The sequence below is a fragment of the Liolophura sinensis genome, chromosome 8 (genome assembly GCF_032854445.1).
Source record: "Liolophura sinensis isolate JHLJ2023 chromosome 8, CUHK_Ljap_v2, whole genome shotgun sequence".
Taxonomy (NCBI): domain Eukaryota; kingdom Metazoa; phylum Mollusca; class Polyplacophora; order Chitonida; family Chitonidae; genus Liolophura; species Liolophura sinensis.
This window is the reverse complement of record NC_088302.1, coordinates 26,526,853-26,546,882: the sequence shown is the minus strand read 5'-3', so window position 1 is coordinate 26,546,882 and position 20,030 is coordinate 26,526,853. Positions and strand designations below refer to the sequence as shown.

The 20,030-nt window shown below is 39.5% G+C and overlaps 1 protein-coding gene across 3 annotated transcripts in view; it reads left to right on the top strand.

The window, feature by feature from the left end:
• LOC135472826 (neuronal acetylcholine receptor subunit alpha-10-like) overlaps positions 1 to 18,906 on the top strand; it is a 38,964-nt gene extending 20,058 nt beyond the window's left edge. For all 3 annotated transcript variants that reach the window (XM_064752517.1, XM_064752518.1, XM_064752516.1), the window contains 4 exons: positions 2,911 to 2,955; positions 3,835 to 3,944; positions 4,626 to 5,161; positions 17,446 to 18,906. In XM_064752517.1, the coding sequence (XP_064608587.1) occupies positions 2,911 to 2,955; positions 3,835 to 3,944; positions 4,626 to 5,161; positions 17,446 to 18,056 (1,302 nt within the window). In that variant the 3' untranslated portion in view covers positions 18,057 to 18,906. The remainder of the gene's footprint in view (positions 1 to 2,910; positions 2,956 to 3,834; positions 3,945 to 4,625; positions 5,162 to 17,445) is intronic.
• The last annotated feature ends 1,124 nt before the right edge of the window (positions 18,907 to 20,030 follow it).

The window sequence follows — 20,030 nt, the reverse complement described above, 5'->3', positions numbered from 1 at the left end:
AAAAGGATGTTTAAGTGTGTAAAAATAAAAACTTAAATCCCGCCCTCGTCAGGGAATTAGCATATTCCCTCAATGTCGTTGTATTTGGGGCCTTGGTAACAACAAGCGATTTAAGCAGCAATGCATAGTTCGTTAAAGGCCACTTGTCTTCCATCAATATCTGTTCGTTAGGTATTTTCTAAATGTCAGTCGTTTATGCCAGGCAATCTGCTTTCCACCACCCATAAAACTGATTTCCATCGTGTAAGTGAAAAATTTGTGTGGTCTAAACTAAACATAAAACAAAAAAGCAGATGCATACATATTGTATTCACAACTACATGTGCACTGTAAGCACACTGTGTCCACAGCTACACATGCACTGTAAGCACATTGTGTTCACAACTACATATGTACTGTAAGCTCACTGTGTCCACTACTATATGTGCACTGTAAGCACACTGTGTCCACAGCTACACATGTACTGTAAGCACACTGTGTCCACAACTACATGTGTACTGTAAGCACACCGTGTCCACAGCTACACATGCACTGTAAGCAAACTGTGTCCGCCACTACATGTGCACTGTAAGCATAATATAACCACAACTACATGTGCACTGTAAGCATACTGTGTCCACATCTACATGTGTACTGTAAGCATACTCTGTCCACAATTACAGGTGCACTGTAAGAACACTATATCCAAAACTACATGTGCTCTGTAAGCACACTGTGTCCACAGCTACTTGTGCATTGTAAGCACTGTGTCCACAGCTACATGTGCATTGTAAGCATACTATATCCACAACTACATGTGCACTGTAAAAATGCTATCTCCACAACTACGTGTGCACTGAAAGCATACTGTGTCCACGACTACATGTGCACTGTAAGCATACTATAGCCACAACTACATGTGCACTGTAAGCATAATGTATCCACAACTACATATTCACTGTAAGCACAATATATCCACAACCACGCGTGCACTGTAAGCACACTATATCCACAACCACATGTGCCTTCTAAGCATACTATACCCGCAACTACATGTGTTGTTAAAAGAATGCTATATCCATTACAGCTGTCCTTTTGTGAACAAACTGTTCACCATGCTAAGTATGTATTCACACTCCATTCAAACATAATGAACATTTGATGTACAATAATTATTTGTGATTATAACACCGTTAGGTTCTCATTCTGCATGTTTTGAAATTCTATTCTTTCACAGAAGAATATGTAGGCTATACGTGTACTTTCAGGACAGACTGTAATTTCTCATTGGTTATAATACAAGCTTACGATTAGTCAGTCTTTAGCATGATCAATAAGACGTATACAAAACGACAGTGTCATATAACACTACGCCTTGTCCATATAGGCAGATCCTGAACACAAGAGAAGTTGACAGTTTTTACAATCTCCTTTCCTGACGGCCTTCCTTGGCCTTTAATAAGGAATTCTGTTTACAGAAGAAGTTAATTAAGACTGCGCATTCTTCAGACGCCGGTTTGTTTCCCTTCGTCGTTTATCCGATAAAATAGTTTTTGATAAATGTGCGAGTTTTTTCGTCAGTGTGTGCAATGTACTCACACTTCTTAAGCATTCAATATTAGCAAAAGACGTGTTTTTCAGCCTTAAACAAAGCTACAGGGAAAGTTCAAGGTTAGACGACAGAAACAAATCCCCAAGGCGCCAACTGTATTTGTGAGAAATGTATCTAACCTGAACACAATACTAATAAATACAAAGGCGAATACCTTAACTCAGTAATCTACACAACTTAGAAGACAATTATCTTAAATGTTAATATGCAAAGATTTCCGTGAATAAGCTGATTTGTAACATAGCAAGTAACCGTACATGGTGAAATCTGATGAAAAATTTTCATTAATATAGCATGTTAGCAAGATTGACAATATTTCCTATATGTGAATTTAATACTATTATAATCAAATATATGTGTGGAGATACATAGATATGTGGACGCCTAAATATTAGATGAGATATATGAGAATTTTGTCTCTAATATTGTGATGTTCAAAAAAAGTCTCGCAACGAGATGTGCGGACTTCAATGATTAAAGCAGCTGGGTTAACTGTACGGGAAAACAAGCTAATGTTTCATGGAGCCAGCTGCACGGCTTATTGACAGATGTGCAGAGAAATTGCGGGGTACGACGCCTTTATTGACACCAATCTGAGAACCACATGCGAAAACCCCGCAGGCCTATTGTATATTATAAAATGGACGTTATTTAGATGATGCAACGAATACATGGATAATAAAAACAATTAGGCATTTTCGACAAAATGATGGTTGGCTAATAGTTAGACCTAACCAGTGCGGCCCAGATTCGTATCAATTTACTTCAGTTCGGGTTTATTTTAAATCTTCATGCTTGATAAGTATCAGCTTACTAGACGTCACTGGTTTAGATTTATGCCCCAAATGCTGTGTTGGCCTTGCATTTAGTAAACAATAACATGAAAACAACGATATCTGTCGTTTCCAATTGTAGCGTAGTAGCAGAGCTTATGTTAGACCTACACTATAACGTGTGTTTTGTTTCCGTAACCAATCACATAAATTACTTCCGACTAGCTCGTTTCGATGGAAAATTATGGCCCGTGATTAAGCCAAACTACTATGTGTCATCAACAGCTTTCAGAATGCAGATTCCTGAAGGGATGGGGAGGAGGGTGTGCTTTGCAAAGTAATGTTTTGTATTTGTGCAAAACTTCCTAGATATTTACAGGACTCTCTCTTTGGCCACTGATAATATGGAGAAATGCCTAAGACCTTAACAGACAATGAGTCGGTAGAAGTTGCATTGTCCTATATGACACCTTTATGTTGTCTCCCATTCTAACTTAGTTGAAAAAGTCACACCAGAGTTTTCTATTGATACTTTTCTTTTTACAGGAGGAAAAGAACCAGATTTTGGTGACAAATGTCTGGTTAGATCAGGTAAGCCTGTCTCATTTCTTAATTAAGGCAAAAGAGGGGAGTGTCTTTCCACTCTCTTCTCTCTGGATGACAATAAGACTGATATTTTCACCCAGAAACACAATAGGTTTTTCTCGTTAGAATGGAGCAGGTGTCGTTATAGTGATGTGCTCATAAATAAGTCGAAACATTTTTCTAAAACAAGAGAAACTGTCCTACGTATATAGCCTAGACTTTGATTCCGTAGTGGAAGTTCTATTATTTTCTCATTTTTGTTCTTCATATGCTGGCTACAAACCGTTGACGAACTGAGGAGCAGGTTATTATTTATTTATTTGTTTGATTGGTGTTTTACGCCTTACTCAAGAATATTTCCCTTATACGACGGTGGCCAGCATTACGGTGGGAGGAAACCGGGCAGAGCCGGGGAGAAGAAGCCAGCATGAGCTTGACTCGAACTCACAGCGACCGCATTGGTGAGGGACTCCTGGGTCATTACGCTGCGCTAGCGCGCTAACCGACAGAGCCACGGAGGCCCCAAGAACGAGTTATTATCTCACAGATCTAATGTGTATTGCTTTGTTTGTTATAATGTCCATCATTCTCATATTTCCAACACCTTTGATTGATGATAGCTTGGGGGTCTTGACTCATCTTTCTTCAGAAATATATCAGTCACAACGTGCAAAGCATGCTATTGACTCCTATGGCACAAATGTTTTTGCACACAGCCTACATGTATCTCTTTACCAGCAAAACTAACACTTAAACTTCCACAAAGCGTAAAGAGGGGTAATTATTTATGGAACGAAGCGTTAATAGTGATTGAAATTTAACATTTCACCTTCATGTAACATTTCCTGAAAATATTTCTTCTTTGTCTCCACTTGGTGAGAACAGGAATGGACGGATGAGTTTATGACGTGGGACCCAAAGAATTTTAACGATATCCAGATAATTAGGATCCCTTGTGACAAACTCTGGTTACCTGATATCGTCCTATACAACAAGTGAGTATCTTGAGTTGAAACAGTTACCTGCTCCTAATAGGCCTAACCTATTTACTCCTTTGTAGCGGCCGAATGTTTTGAGCACACTTATTTGTTTGTTTTTTAATTGCTGGATATCGTGGGGTCATCATCAGTTAAACACATAGGTTCGTCAGTCTGCTTGTCAGCTAGCAGGGATGTGTCTTTGTTTACACCTATTTTGTAAATAATGTTTACAAAGATACCCAGAGTTTCAGAGTAACAAAGAGTTTCTTATATGGATACAGCTGAGTAGATTACCATGTATTGTTACACGTGCTACATGTATTTCGTTATAAGTATTAGGCCTAGTGTCATAACTCAAACGGTTTACGTTGTGTGTATTTTAGCCACAACAGTGCATGTTGTATGGGACGAATATCTAGAGTAAGATAGAATTCTATCTTTACATAACAATATAGATAAAAAGATGTTTTACTCATTGAAAATTAAAACAGTTCTAAACCTGATAAAAGTATCGCTAGAGAAACCTTTACACAAATCCTGATCCGTTGTAGTAGTACTGAAAACTTAGGCCTATATCCCTTTAAGTATGAAATTTAATATATATTGCTTGCACTGAACCTCTTGTTTGAAGTGTGTTCCTTCACTAAGGTTAGTTTTAGGTTGTCCCCACTCACTAACTGTTTTGTTGGCTATCAGCGCCGCGGAATACACGGATGGTCTTATGCCAGCGAATGCTATGGTGAAGTACGATGGGAACGTGTTCTGGCCAGTGCCGACCAAATTACAGAGTTCATGCAAAGTGGATGTCACGTATTTTCCTTTTGACGAGCAGAGATGTAAGTTGAAGTTCGGCTCCTGGACCTATGACGGCTTCCAACTGGATATCACGAATCGATCGAACGAGGTGGACCTGACTAATTACGTGAACAATGGAGAATGGGATCTGGTCAAAGTTGAGGTACAGAGGAACGTGGTATACTATTCCTGCTGCCCCGAGCCCTTCCCGGACGTGACCTTTCACGTGATCATACAGAGACGTATTCTGTATTACATGTACAACGTGGTGTTCCCCTGTATAATGATGTCGGCCTTGACTCTCCTGGTGTTTTGTCTTCCTCCCGACTCCGGCGAGAAAATCGCCCTGGGAATCACAGTCCTTTTGGCGTTTTCCGTCTTCATGCTGGCCATTGCAGAAAATCTTCCAGAGACTTCCGAATTTGTGCCTTTAATAAGTAAGTATAGGCCTTACTTCCTTGTATTATTTCTATATTTGTGAATCACATTTTAATGGTGGTGGGAATACGTCCCCAAATGTGGTCATTGCCAATCCTGATTTAAATCACACAAAAACGCCCTGAGCGGCCAGCAATACGTGCTTATGGATTTGACTAGTTTATTAATCTGTCAGTCCTGTCAGGTTGCCAGTCTTGAACAATGTGCTTGATTGTAAACAACATGATGCTGCATTGCCAACAAACTTATTAGATACATTAACTGCAATGTGATAGGTAAGGTAAGTTCAATAAGTTCAACGTCATATGTGTCTTCAAAAGAGAAACCCGTGGATCTTGACCTGCAAGTTGTTTCTGCAAATGTTTACACGTAATTCCCTTGGTTCATAAGCGGACAGTGTTTGATCCTACCAAGCTGGGAATGCAGAGGTTGACATTGTGACTCTTTTGTCCAGTCAATTTAATCAAAGTGCCTTTTCCCCACTTGAGTTTACGCCGGATGTGACTTGAAATAGTCAGTGAATTGTATTGTATACACTCAGTTATACGTATGGTCTTCTTGCCTGCCTGTAATTGATCTCGCGTTTGTGGACTTCATTTTGCAACCATCAATTGTAGGAACACGCAGGCAGCTCTATGCTTTGCAGGCTTTGTTGTAGAGCTTGCTATCCGGTTTAAGTTAACCGGCTAGCTTGATAGAGCCGAGCGCTTGCAACGAGCTGGACTTTTACCCCTTTTACCCCTTTGCTGTTTCACGTAAACTCAAGAAAATAGTTATTGGTGAAGCCAAGTTCACTAAGCTCTGTAGAGCTCTACTGAAAGGGAAACTTCGTTTAATAGTTCGTCAGTGTGATCATAAAAGATCCTCTAAACAATAACTGAACAACACTGTGACATCACTTTTGTTTTTGTTTTTTGCATCAGCTCCTTAATTTATTTGGAGTGCTTACGCCACCGTTTTTGAGTTTGAGGTGAATGTCTCGTTAGTTTAATTTGAGAGTCACAAGAATTTAGCCAGCTCCAATTTCTTCGTTTATTTGTGAGATTTACCTTCACCCTTTAATACCGGAGGATGGAAATGTGGAACGAAGGGGGCACGTGAAAAACATCAAGCCAGGAAATAACCACTTTGTCGTTATTACAAAAGACATTCGTTATTACATTATGTGAACCCTTTTACTGCCATATAAATCTTTATGGTCATTATCCTATGCCTTTGTCCTTTTCCCTATAAAATTTATGGAAAAATATCAGCGGCTGGCACATCATACATGTAGCAATTTTAAGGAAGAGAGCAACTTTTTAACCATGATTTTTTGTACAGCATTGTTTGCAGTTGTGTTCAGTCAGTGTGTGCCGTGTGAGATAAGCCTGCATGCTACATTCAAGAAGCTTTCTGACATCTTCTATGATGGTTTTTCATATCTACTGGAACAGCCGTTCGTCTGTTGGTTAATTTCCGGAACTGTTCTTTGGTTTCAAGCTGTTCAAAAAATCCTGAACAGGGAGACATGTTATCTTTTTGGGTCTGTCTAATTGCTATGGCGCAGTTCGTGATCTTCATACGATCTCCACAAACAGTTTTTCGGTCAGGATTGATCAGAAAAGGTCATATAAGCCCGCAACTCTCTCCACTACCATCAGCCACATGTTTTACATAGTGTAGAGATACCATAGCAACACACGGGACATCCATTGTGACTACATACCCCAGTCCCGGAGAATCAAACAGCGTCGCACGCGGAGAAAATGATTAAACAGTTCCGAGTAAACTGTACGTTTAGTTCTGCAACAACCTTTAATGAAGAGTAAATGATGTAATAATAATATCTGTACACGGAATGCAACAGTTTGAAAGAAAACACATTTCCGTGAGGTGCCAGGCTTTCAATTATGGTACCTAAAGTAGTAAGAAACAAACACTGTCTGTTTATTTGTGTATTCAATTAAAGCTGAAATTAATATGCATGCACGAATGCACCATGTCTCCCATTAAAAGGAACCTTTCCAATATACCATATTTACAATATCATAGATTATATCCTATATTCATCCATTGAACTTGTGCGATTTGACAACGTCATTTGTGACACTGCTCTTCCTTTGGTCCATACCAAAACATCTGTCAACTGTGAAGTTGATCGAATGAACGGCTATGAAGAAACTACAGACTGGACAGGCTGACATACATGTATACATACAGGGATTCTTTAATCTATAGTATATCCCTTGAGTGTAAGAAAAATGCAAAGACATAAAAACTGTCGCACAAATTTAACCAATGAAAATGCGTCTTTCTATGCGAATTAATTCTCGCGTCATTATTCAGATTCATTAGGCTTAGGTAAAACTGTCTTATACACCGAGGGAAGCCTCTAGGCCTATACACTACTCCTGGCAGACTGGTTTTATTTACAGAGAAAAGTGTCTAAGCCTATACACTTTTCATGACAGACTGGTTCCATTTAGCGGGGAAAAATTCCAGGCCCACACACTACTCCGGACAGACTGGTTCCATTCAGCGAGGAAAAATTTCAGGCCCACACACTACTCCGGACAGACTGGTTCCATTGAATAATAAGGATGACAACAAGGTTGATAGACAAGCACACCGTTTTCTTGTCGAAAGAGGATGCTTTTCGGTTAGTTGTGTTTGGCAATAAGTTGTGTTGGAAGTTAAAATAATTATTGACTTAGCTTTTGTTAACAATTCTGCCTACTGGAGAAGGCCATGAATCTGTAAGCAAAGCATTTCTTCGTACGGTGGACCTGAACTGGATGTTAGAACAAAAACTAGATAGACATATAGGTATAGATAACTTCATACTTCTAACCCTGTCTTCACGGCACGCTGAGGCCAGAGTTGTTTGACCTTTGCTCTTCGTCGTTACCCAATGGTAACGGGTAATCTTTAATCTTTGAAGCGGCCAATTAAGTGCAGTTAACTCTCTTAACGACTATAACGTGTTTCATGGGAGACATGAAATGCCTGAAGTCCTAAACCACCTGTGGTTTATCTTCAAGCTTAGAAAAACACTCATCGTTAATCTCAATCGTGTCTGGCAATGTTCACGTAGACCAAAGATCAAGTGAACGATTACGAAGAACACAAGTCCTTTATCACGCAAAATGTCAGGTGATTCTAGTTATGTAATTTCTACAGCAAATCAATGTCACAGGCTTGCATATTTCTGTTAATGTTAAGACGCCATGTATTGATCTATGCTCTTTAATGTAGACATTGATTGGTCCTGAACGCGACGTTTGTTTAAAGGGGAAAAGAAGCACTGATGTGATACAAGGATTTCAATGGGAAAGACTGGTCCGTTACATGTAACTGGTACTTAGCATATCGTAAATATCTGACAGTACATTAGTACAGTTGCAATTATCCATTCAAGCGTAAGGGAAAGATAACAAGCTACATGTAGACACATTGATAGGGCTAAGCAAACTCGTTCCGCATTGATTGTAGAAGTAGCCTGCTGTTACGAACATCACGTCGTGATGGAGTTAGCGGGTTTCAGCCAGGACGTAAACAAACCCTTGTAAATGGTATGGACAATATCGTAATACATTATGGTTACCAGTCTTGTCGTATCAAATTACTTCGCCAGTCTTTGTTAAGCTGAAATATCTCTAGTACGCATACGAATTTCACCTAATAGACATCTGTATCTCATATATTATGGAAAGTCAAAACTTTAGTGTCTTACGAATTAAATCACAAATTAAGTCAGATACATGCAATCCGCATTGCTTTTACCCCAGTTCAGACTAATTGTTGCCTTTTTATAATGACTTAGCGGAATATCAATAAAACAAAGCTCTCGGCCTTTGACATGTAGAACATTCGAGACAGAGAAAATACAACTCTACGCAGTCTGCATTCCTGAAAGGAAAGGATAGGTGGAAAAAACAGTAAAACATTTTTTTTTAATGCAGGATTTTTTTCTGAATATTGCGAGGGAAAACATCGATGGAGAAGTTCTCCATTCGTCACATATCGGTCACCTTTACACTCAACTGTGGTCTGTTTCTATTACCATGCTAGCCACGAGAGGTTTCGCCTTTGATGCCGTAAGAATGATTTCCCAAAGCATGGCTTCCGCAATCCCCTCAGCATTTGAAGCAGTAATGGTGACAAAGGCCTGACAAAAATGAGTCAACCCCTCAGTATTATCCCCTGTATGCTAGCCTTGCAACCTTATTAGACGAATAATCCCGAATTCTAAAAAAAAAAAAAATAGTTTGCTGGTTTTTGGATCCGATGAATCTGTCGTTTGCGTTGTACATGAATAATAAAAGTGTTCGTATTATGCAGTTTGGCCATCTTTTATATGTACACTCTGATACGCAGATACTTTCTACATCTTTGTATTCCGACTGTTTTTCGAACGTCTTGTTTGTTGCAACTACACCAAACCATATATGATATACGAGATAATGTTATCGAACGTAACATTATTATAGATGCTTTAAGTCTTTGTGCGGAGGCGGAAGTGTGTATTTGAACAAATGTTGTTTTGTTTTATTTATACCCATTAAGCATTAATAGTGTTTTATTTTAAAGATAAATCTGTCCTTATTTAAACAAATATATATTCATTTATTGTAGACAGTACGGCTCCATAGATCTATGATATGAATTATTGGATAAATTAGATATGTGTGTCTTGAATTACGTCGAGCAAAATCCACCATGTTGGATTGCTAGTGTTTAAAATGTATCCTGAACAGGCTAACGAAAGCGTCAGCTTGATGCGTGGAGTAGCCATAATGTCTTGGTGATGATTTGATCACATTGCAACTGGCAACAAACTATTTACATTTATAAACCCTAATGACATTAGAGAAACGCTTTAAATAAATATAAATATATCATATTCAAGGCTTACAGCTGATTGGAATCGTGTACATTGTACATAAAGCCTATTATTTTCAAGACAAGATAATCAGGTGATACTTGTTGATCAAGATACATGCAAAACCTCAGGCCATTGTTGCTCAGCTAGCCCGACTCCGCCTTCACTGCTGAATCACCCTCATCATCTTCCGCTGTACTTCTTCAGGCCCTGATTTAATACTTTCCAGGATTTATCGTCAAAGAGTTTGCACTGGTGGTGTAAGGTGGCAGACGTTCTGCTAACAATGGAAAGTTTGCACTAGTGGTGTAAGGTGGCAGATGTTCTGCTAACGACGGAGAGTTTGCACTAGTGGTGTAAGGTGGCAGACGTTCTGCTAACGGCGGAGAGTTTGCACTAGTGATGTGAGGGGGCAGGCGTTCTGCTAACGACGGAAAGTTTGCACTAAGGTGAAAGACGTTCTGCTAACGGCTGTCCTATTCCATAATGCGTTATCAGAATTGCATAAGGTAATGGACACATACCCCTCCTCCTCACACACACACAAAGAAAATAGGGCGATATTTTTAGGAAAAGTTAATGCGACGTTTTGTAAAGTGCGACATTTTTTTTTTACGAAACCCGGAATGATTTGAAGCCTGCTAACCTGACATCTTCTGTAGCTATTCCTCTATATGGCTAGCACTCTTAATAATATGAAAGATTTATTTTTAGTTGGTTTATTTGTATTCTAGGATAGATATCAATTAGTTCAGGAGGCTGATCTCAGTAATGATGTGGCTGGAGTTTGAGTTATCGAACATCATCTGCCAGATATATCACATTGCTCACTCCCACGTGATAATGATCAACGTGTCAGTTTACCGATGTCCTCCTGTCCCGGCGTTACTGTGACCTGGCGATGGTGCAGCCCCCTGGGGATTTATCGGATGCCCATTAACTGTGGTGGGGTCGAAATTCTTTTCACCTTTCTTGATCCAATCTTTTTCTTCACTGAACAACTCGTGTTACTCACAAAATCTTTCTTTTTGTCATTTTATGTTTTGACTTTATTGCACAACAGATCTCTGGTGATTTATCAATACTGCCTTAAAGCCGAGTTACATGTAACCTGAGCGTGTGCTTCAAAGACATTATCCTATGCCCATTCCTGGCTACAGTTTTCTACTATTATCAATCTCTATTGAGAGAACGTCCTCTTTACACCGGATCTTCTACGTGAGGCAAGGCAATTCCTGGAAAAGCCCTCCTGGACAAATCCACATTGCACTTTTGTTGACATCACGAATCCACCTTAAGCAAAAATCAATGATCATTGTTTTAGAGAAGTATACTCATCATATCTTTGGCATTGTATGCAACACATACAAAAGGGTGAATCTTATGTGGACAATATGGGGCACTCCGACCACACTTCAACAGTAAATGAAGTGATAGAAGGTTTGAATGGGAACCAGTTCCGAACATTGTCTAAAACAAGGTTGTGGTATGTTGACTTTGTCTCCAAAGAGTAAGGTTAGAAGTGCAGCGGACGTCTATGTCTTTGTGTGGCATGGTCAGTGTATGACTGTGGTAAGTAAGGTGGACAAAGCATTTCACGAAAACAATTGCATCAGGAATGTAGCATTATACACTTTTTCTTACCAAATGAAGCACTCACTCGATTAGTAGAGATGCAACTTCAAGTACCATGGTGCGTCAACTCACACATTATGATAAGGATCCTTAGCATCATTGCTGTGTGTGTTTACTATCTAAACGTTCTTCACGCCGTGTAACGTCGATTACGGTCTCCACAGATTTATGACACGAGTGATTTTACAGATAGCTCTAATTTTATTTTCGAAACTAACGAAGTAAACATTTATACTTCTTCCAATTTTCTTATATTTAAAACAAAACAAGGCAAACTACTAATATTGAAGTCGGTAAATTTGGTATTCTATATTTCGGCGTAATTATGCAGCCATCTTCAAAAATACATAGGAAAATAAATATTCAGGCTATAAATACCTACTAAAGAGTAAAAAATAACCAGAACGTTGATTCACAGAACTGCCGGTTTGTGCCTCAAAGGCAGTGATGTTAAACCTATCACGGTGCAGTATGGTGGAAGCATGGTTCCAATGTCGCCATTTTAGAATGCTGTTTCACTGAACCATCACCTCGAAAACTCTCAGTATATAATCTTTTCATGGTAGGTTTAAACTAAGACAGATTTTGCCAGTTGGGATAATAATTCGTAGAAATGCAAAGATATTTGGCGTTCATTTCGTGTAAATAAATGTGGCCCAACGGATTTTTTGTGGACTAGATCTTCAACCAAATTTATGATGCCAACACATTCGTGCCTCTTATATATTCCCTAATCAATTTGTTTCAGTATTTTATCATTACTGATCGATGTGGATAAGTGCTACAATATTTGCATCCTGTGAGCATTATACTTAGCACACTTGTAACGCAGAACCATTGTAAATGAGAGTCGCTTGCCTCCATGGCTGTGGTGATGAATGTGACAGGACCCAGGAGCCTCTCACCATTTCGGTCACAGTGAAATGGTCACAGTCCAGCTCATGCTGGCTTCCTCTCTGGCCTTGCGTGGGAGGGTCTCCCAGTAACCTGGGGATGGTCTTGGGTTTCTTCCTGGATCTGCCTGGTTTACTCTCACAATAATGCGGGACACCGTCGTATAAGTGAAATATTTTTGAGTTCTGCGTAAAACGCAAATCAAATAAATAAATAAACAACCGAGAGTCTGACTCAGAAGTTAAGTGCGTGTAACAGGGAAAGATTGGTGGCACTGTGTTGCCGAAGCTCACTATCGTCACTTTCTTACACAAATCTCCATGGTATTTTGACCGATATATTAGAATCATGCTGCAATGTATATAATGTGCAAGTTACATGTTTATGGTTCTTGAAAGGAGAACCTTTCACTCGCTGATCAGATGAATGAAGCTGTTCCTATAAAAGGATGAAGAATAATAGAGACGGATATTAAGAAAAATAAATCACCTAAAGATTTAATAGAGTGTTGAAATGACCTACATATATAAATTTTCTCATTCATGATCTATTGTTGACTGTGTAGAACAATCTTAAACCATTCGCCTTCAGCATTGTCATGGAATCTTGGTGTGCAATCAAGGTTGTGGTAAACATGAAAAATATCATAAAGCTTTATGACAAGCTTTTGTGACATTCGTTCTGTTATCTTCGCCCATCAATCACCCATCAATACGTACAGATTTAGCCATACAACGCAGGACGCATCGCTCGTCGACACGTTCTTTACCATTGTTTACGCATACTACCAAATACAATGTGGTTACTTTTCCAATATCTGATCTTCAGGCAAGTCAAAGCCTTTCCCATCATATTCGCGGATCATTTTTGACCTGCCATGAATGTGGTCATGGATGGACAACAAGGCTTAAACTATTATTTTAATGTGAAGAAAGCACTGTTAAATGGCACATGCTAATGTATGGTATCCGTAGAGGAAAACTACATTCTGCTGTTAATGTATTTACTGTTTGTAGATTTATCCAAAGTAGTAAGATTTATGTAAATTTATTTATTTATGTAATTATTTAGTATATTATTTAATCTATAATATTTTATTATTTTTTGTGTGTGTTTACGTCTTGCACAAGAATAGTTCACCTATATGACGTTGGGTAGGTTTGGATGGACGGGACAGTCCCAGTCAACCATCACAAGAAAACATTATGACTTTAAAGACTCAGCCGATCCGACGAAACCTAGATTTGAAATCTGGGATTCATTGGCCAGGAGCTGAATGTCGACCGAGAACGTTCTGGAGTAATTAGAGGTTAAGAAATAAACTTGTCAACGTTTTGTCCCCCCGGGCGTCGGTGTAGTTGGTGTGTAGACATTCTTTCAGCGCTGATTGTCTTTCCATAGTTAACGAGCGTGTATATAGTCAGTGTTTATCTGTGAAAATGCTGAGCTTTTATATTTGATGACGGATTTTTGTCAATAATTGATACGACAGCCGGCCGTATTGAGATGTGACGTTGATTGAACAACATCGAAATGACGGCATATGTGTACAAGCCCTGCCATCAGCCCAGCCTGTGGTATGAAGGAGAAAATAAGGGAATGAAGCTAGGTGCCTGTAATATTTATGACATTGCCAAAGGGCTAATAACGTCGTCTTTCCTAATATTTCTATTCCATTTAAAGTACTGTCTGCCAGACAAGTGTGTTATACCATAGTATTAACACTAATATACTCTGGATCAGACAATACCAGCACCAACAACAAGGAAATTAACTGTCAAAATCCGATCTGAAGCTTTGACGTGTGACACATTTCTGTGTCACGGATGGTTTATATATGACACAACGCCTAGGCGTGTGACACACTGCTGTTTCTCGGATGGTTTATATATGACACAACGCCTAGACATGTAGTACATTGCTGTATCCAGTCCTCAAACAAGACCTATACGTGTTGTTATTATGTGACTTTCCTTGTTTTTAAAATTTTCAATCATTTTCTTTCATATTTTCAGCTTGATACACGATTTCTTATTTCTAAAGAACCGTGTTGATACACCTCAGTGTAACCTGCTGGAAATTTACCTTTAGTACATCTGTGATTCTTTTCAAGAAGGGACCAAACGACATTATTCACAAAATCTCTCACAGAGAACAATTTGTGTCAGTTACGTAAAGGGCTGTCTGTCGTGTATAATACATACATATCATAAGCTGTGATTCTGGATCAAATTTCTGTTTCTCTTGATTTTCGTTTGATGACGTCTTTGTTGGCAAATGGGTTTAAAGAAAAGTAATCATTGTACAGTACGTGAGGATATGTTCTAACAATCGGAAATACTATTTTTAACAGACGTTTACAAACGGCGCCTTTAGACTAAACACACTTATTTGTACGTGGAACGAAATCACCAGAAGCAAAATATTAAAAAAAAGGAATCAAATGACGCCTTCATTGTCTGCCAAATTATGGGACTGGCTGACGTGAGCAAATTTAGAATAATTAAGGAACGACAGATTATTTCTCCACAAACGTTACATCTGGTAAACGCTGAACGGATGAATCCATATTTAACTGGTGCGTAATCCAATAAATGAAGAGATACGGGTGGACTAGGGTCAACAGAATGGTCAATGTTGAGCTGATTACAGTATTATATCCAGCTTGCGCTCAGACTAATATGAATCAACATTCATTTATTATACAACGCTCAATCATATTTCCTTTAAATGTATTCATTTCCATTATTGATAAAAATGAGTTTTGCCTTTGGCGTTAAATTGCACATCCAAAAACTATAGCATTGCTTAAGTAGAGTATTTTTCTTCAAAATAACCATTGAACAGCCATCAAGGTATTGAGGTAGTTCACACTCGTAAATTATTTACTTCTTTCCTTTGGAAATTACACACGGCTAGAGCTCTTAGTGTAGCTCTCTTTTGATTTCACATAAGGCTTTATTTTCTCACTGTCTCTATAATCGTAGACGTTTACGAGAACATGTCCCAAGTGGTCGGTATACAGTTTACTTCTGTCACCTTCACACTCTATATGTACATCTTTAGGCATAAAGGGCCCCCGAAACATGTGCGTATGAGCACTGATTCATTGAAAAAATATTTTGACGGATTGAAGACGCGGAATGTGTTTAATAACGACTGAATGGTATATCTAAGAAAGAGAAAAGGAAAACTGTCCAGGATCTAGTTGGTACAGTTATGCCCTGCTCATAATTCACCCTCTTCTACTTTCAATCAGACCTAGAACCTCCATGTAGAGAGGGCTAAGGTCTTGACTTAACCCCCATATACTACATCATCATTATTCTTCAGTTAGACTATTAAATACGAGACAATCCCTAACAACTCAGAGATGAAGCAGAGGTGTAAACATTCCCCTCAGTATGAGGCTCATTTATTTCTCTGTCATAAAACGTCTCCACCTGTCTCCTCACCTTCGAGTTCAATTGAGATTTATTCACTTTTATCAAAGCCGAATACTGCCGGTCAGCCTTTTGGCTTTTTTGGGATGGATTTACCCTGTGGTGTTCTCTGGAAGAGTTAACCCAAAGAATCGATTTAGTAGTTTCGTTGTTTATTTGACATGATTCCCACCGCACTCTCCGGGAGTCGTCCGTCTTTCTTCACATGCAAACCATGTGCAGCCAGAGGTTTTCGTCCTCCCAAGCTGCCATCTAAATGGCTCCTTGCTGACAGCCGCCTCATCCCCAAATCTCCGTTAATCCCATTGGGGATCACAAAGAAGTTTTGTTGAACCAACCTTTATCGTTAATCAAAGTATACTGTGTGCCCTTGAGCTCTCCTGCTTCTAAATGAAATAAAAAGTTTTTTAACAACAACAAATATAACTCAAGTCTTAGGGCTGTTCACGAAACGCCGTTGGTTTGTTGTGTACTAGATATGAGCTATTTTGTATATTTTGCAGATGGCGACACGCCCTTGTTGGATACACCAGCGAGCTATTTTTCCTGCATGAACTTTCAAAATTGCAGAAGTACATTTTTTAGAAGTAATATGTTATCTCGATCGGTAGTTATTTACATATTTCTGATACACCTGTCGTACAGCCAATACCCACTGCTGTTTTCAAGAGCAGATAAAGCATGTTTTAAATGTGCAAAATTGCCACTGAGAATGCATTACTGAGGTGAAACTCCTGTTTATAGCGTGCCAACGACTCGCCACCCACCGATACTTCTCGATGGCGGGAATAACTTGCACAACCAGGTTTGACACCAAACCATTAGCAATTATCTACGTTCGTCTTGGGGTATTTTTTTATCCGTTCTCACTGATTTGCTTATTTACCTTAATGGCGAGATAATTCGATTTACCATGACCTATTTGCTTGTTTTTCCCCCTATTTGGTGCAATTTACGGGGGCTGCGGACAGAGGAAGACTTAACGTTATGACAATTAGATTATTTATTTTGCCAAGATGGCCGGATTTACTTGATACTTACAGTATGTATGGACATGTAAGGCACCGTACACAATCAAGTACTTACGCTGGATGCAGAGTGCTGGGTACTTGCAATGGCCAGCGCTAATACTTTATTTATAAGGGAAACGTATTTATAAGGGACTGTAACCGTCTAGATGACCTGATCAAACACTGTCTGTAGATGATGCCCCAAATCGTGTGAGCATATTGTATGGTTATATAGATTTTATTTCTAACAAACACTGTCGATATTGCATTTCGCTGTGTTTCTTCTGACACTCCGTTTGCCACAAATCTGGTGTCTGACTTCATAGTGGTTATACTTGCTTGTGCATTTGCTCCCTCCACCCCCTCCCTCCCCCACCCCCAACCAATTTACATTAAGCAGTCATCAGATTAGTAAATCAGTGTTTGTCTGTTTACAGGTATCTACCTAACCATTGTGATGTCATTGACGTCACTCTCTGTCATCATGACCGTGTTTGTATTGAACCTTCATCACAGGGGACCCAGTAAACAGGCCGTTCCTGTCTGGCTTCGCAATATCTTTCTGGGTCGCATGGCTCGTTTGTTATGTCTTCCCGCGGGTGAGCCTACGTACAGGGACTACTACTCTGGCGACACAGCCCAATTCCTACGCAAGGTGTCCTTGAAAATGACAATTGAAAACATGGCACAAGAGTTAAAGGACGATCTAGAAAACGGCATGGCAGATACCTTGCTTGACCAAAGTGGTCTGCCATTTTCTAACGAGAAGCAAGAATCACGAACCAACTCCACTCTCACCAGCGACCACTACCGCCGAACGAACAGTAAAAACCCGAGGAACGTCTCGAAAACAAATGAAGAAATCCTACGGGCTTTGAAACGACTGATAGAAAAACACGACAGAGAGGATCACGAGTATGAGATAATACAAGAGTGGCGGAAAGTGGCCCAAGTGGTTGACCGTATTTTGTTTTGGATATTTTTAACCGGGACACTGGTCTCCACATTGACTGTTCTTGTGATTGCTCCTTTAACCAGATCATTTTAAGCTGCCCTGCTGTAGTCGCCAACTAAATACATCCACTCCCATTGATTGATGCGTGTTGGAAAATTGAAAATGGAAGCTTCCCATTGTGAGCCGCTCGCTCCGCGCTGATCTGTGGATGATGGCGGATGGAGGAGACCAGTCTACAGCAGATCTCTCACAGCCTGTTTATATACCGCCGGCTGAGGAACCCAGAAAACCGAACAGACATGACAGATCGACCGGCGCAATGGCATGACCGGGGGAAAAAGTTCCAGATGGACGGGTGAAAAGTCAAGAGGACTTGCCGCTAGAACTTCCCCAATAAAAGAAACTTAATGATTACACCAAAGTGATCAGATCTGAAGAGATCGTATTGAATAGCAGGCCAATCAGCGGCAATGTCGAGAAAAAAAGGCTCCCAGCGGAGAAGTCGGAATTGTCCAGTGCATGCCATGGGAGCTACAGGGCAATTCCAGCGTGAGCCGTTTTCATCATCCGGAAGAAAGGGAATCTTGAATGGCCAAACAGGCGGTCCTGTCTAAGACATATAGAGTGTGAGGGGCATCTCTGTGTTGACTTATTTTTTCATCAAAATGCACCAAGAATCCATCAGTTATGCTGGACACACCCAATTTGTAGCATACACTATATATGTATATGTAAAATAACTTTGATTCGCAATCCAAACGTCAGTAACTATCCACGTTTTCAAACAACAATTTCAGGTTTCTTTCTTTAATACCAAATTCCTTTCAGCGACGTTATTACATTTCTCTTTAGAATATTTGACAGGTTTCCATTTGGTTTTCAGACATACAGCAAGACAGACTTGCTGCCATTATTTGACTGTCTTTGAGGAAACTAAATAATACACAGGTTCTTTCGTTTCACCAGTTTTTGTTGTTGTTCTTTGTCGTTGATGCCTCATGCCCAGTATTTGGCGATTCTTTATTTTCTTAGAGTAAAAAGTTACTGACGAATTTTCCGACATGTGACGCACAGATATTCGCACCATATCGGTATAAAACAAGTGGTCTTCAACGCATGATACACAGCGCAAATGGCCTCACGAGTCTCGTCGGCTGATCATCGTCACAAACGACTATTTTTGAACAGTTATGTTTTTATTTCATCTGTTCAGTAGTGGAATGGATTTTGGCGTCATAATAGACATTCGTAGAGAAGCCGTCAACCAAAATGGACGTTCCGTGTCAGTAATCGCGAAACAAATGTCCTAAACAACCTTCAACAGAAACCACAAAAAACTAAGACAGCAGTTCAATTCAACACGATGAGTATACAGACCTCATATGTACTTACAAGAGAATTACACTTATTTTCTGAACTTATGAAACTTTGAGTGAAACCTTTTGATGGCATAACCTTGGCACACCAGATTTTGCAGATGGTTGAAATGGTCACATAATACACAGGATCTAACAAGTACTGTCAGGCAAAATATGTACACGTCATATACAGGGCCTTTCGTTATAGTGATATCCAAAAAAGGATAATTTTCAACGTCAAACTCAAAACTATCCCTCTTTTAATCAATGTATACGTGACACGAAACGTGACAGTAGAAGTACAAAAAGCTGTTACGTTGCGTACAGCGATACTGGTGGCCAAGTATCAAGGACCAATTGAATGTAAAGTAAGAAAACGCTGTGAAAGAAATGCGCTGAATTAATTTGTTACGATCGGAAAAATTCAGCTTTGGCAAACATCTGTTTACGAACAAATGCCAACACGCATAACGAGGAATTGCTTGATTTAACTGCCCAAGTACATAGAGAATGGAAAATTTAACACATTCAATCTTCATGGTACAAATTGTAACAGTACTGACAAAAACAGACAACCTAGAGAAAAAGCATGTTATAAATGAAAAATAATCAGCTGGGTTTGTACCCCACACTACCAGATATAATATGCAATGAGTCTAGTGCTAACAACCAGCACAGCGATTTGTCCGTGTCCGACCTTGGTGATCAC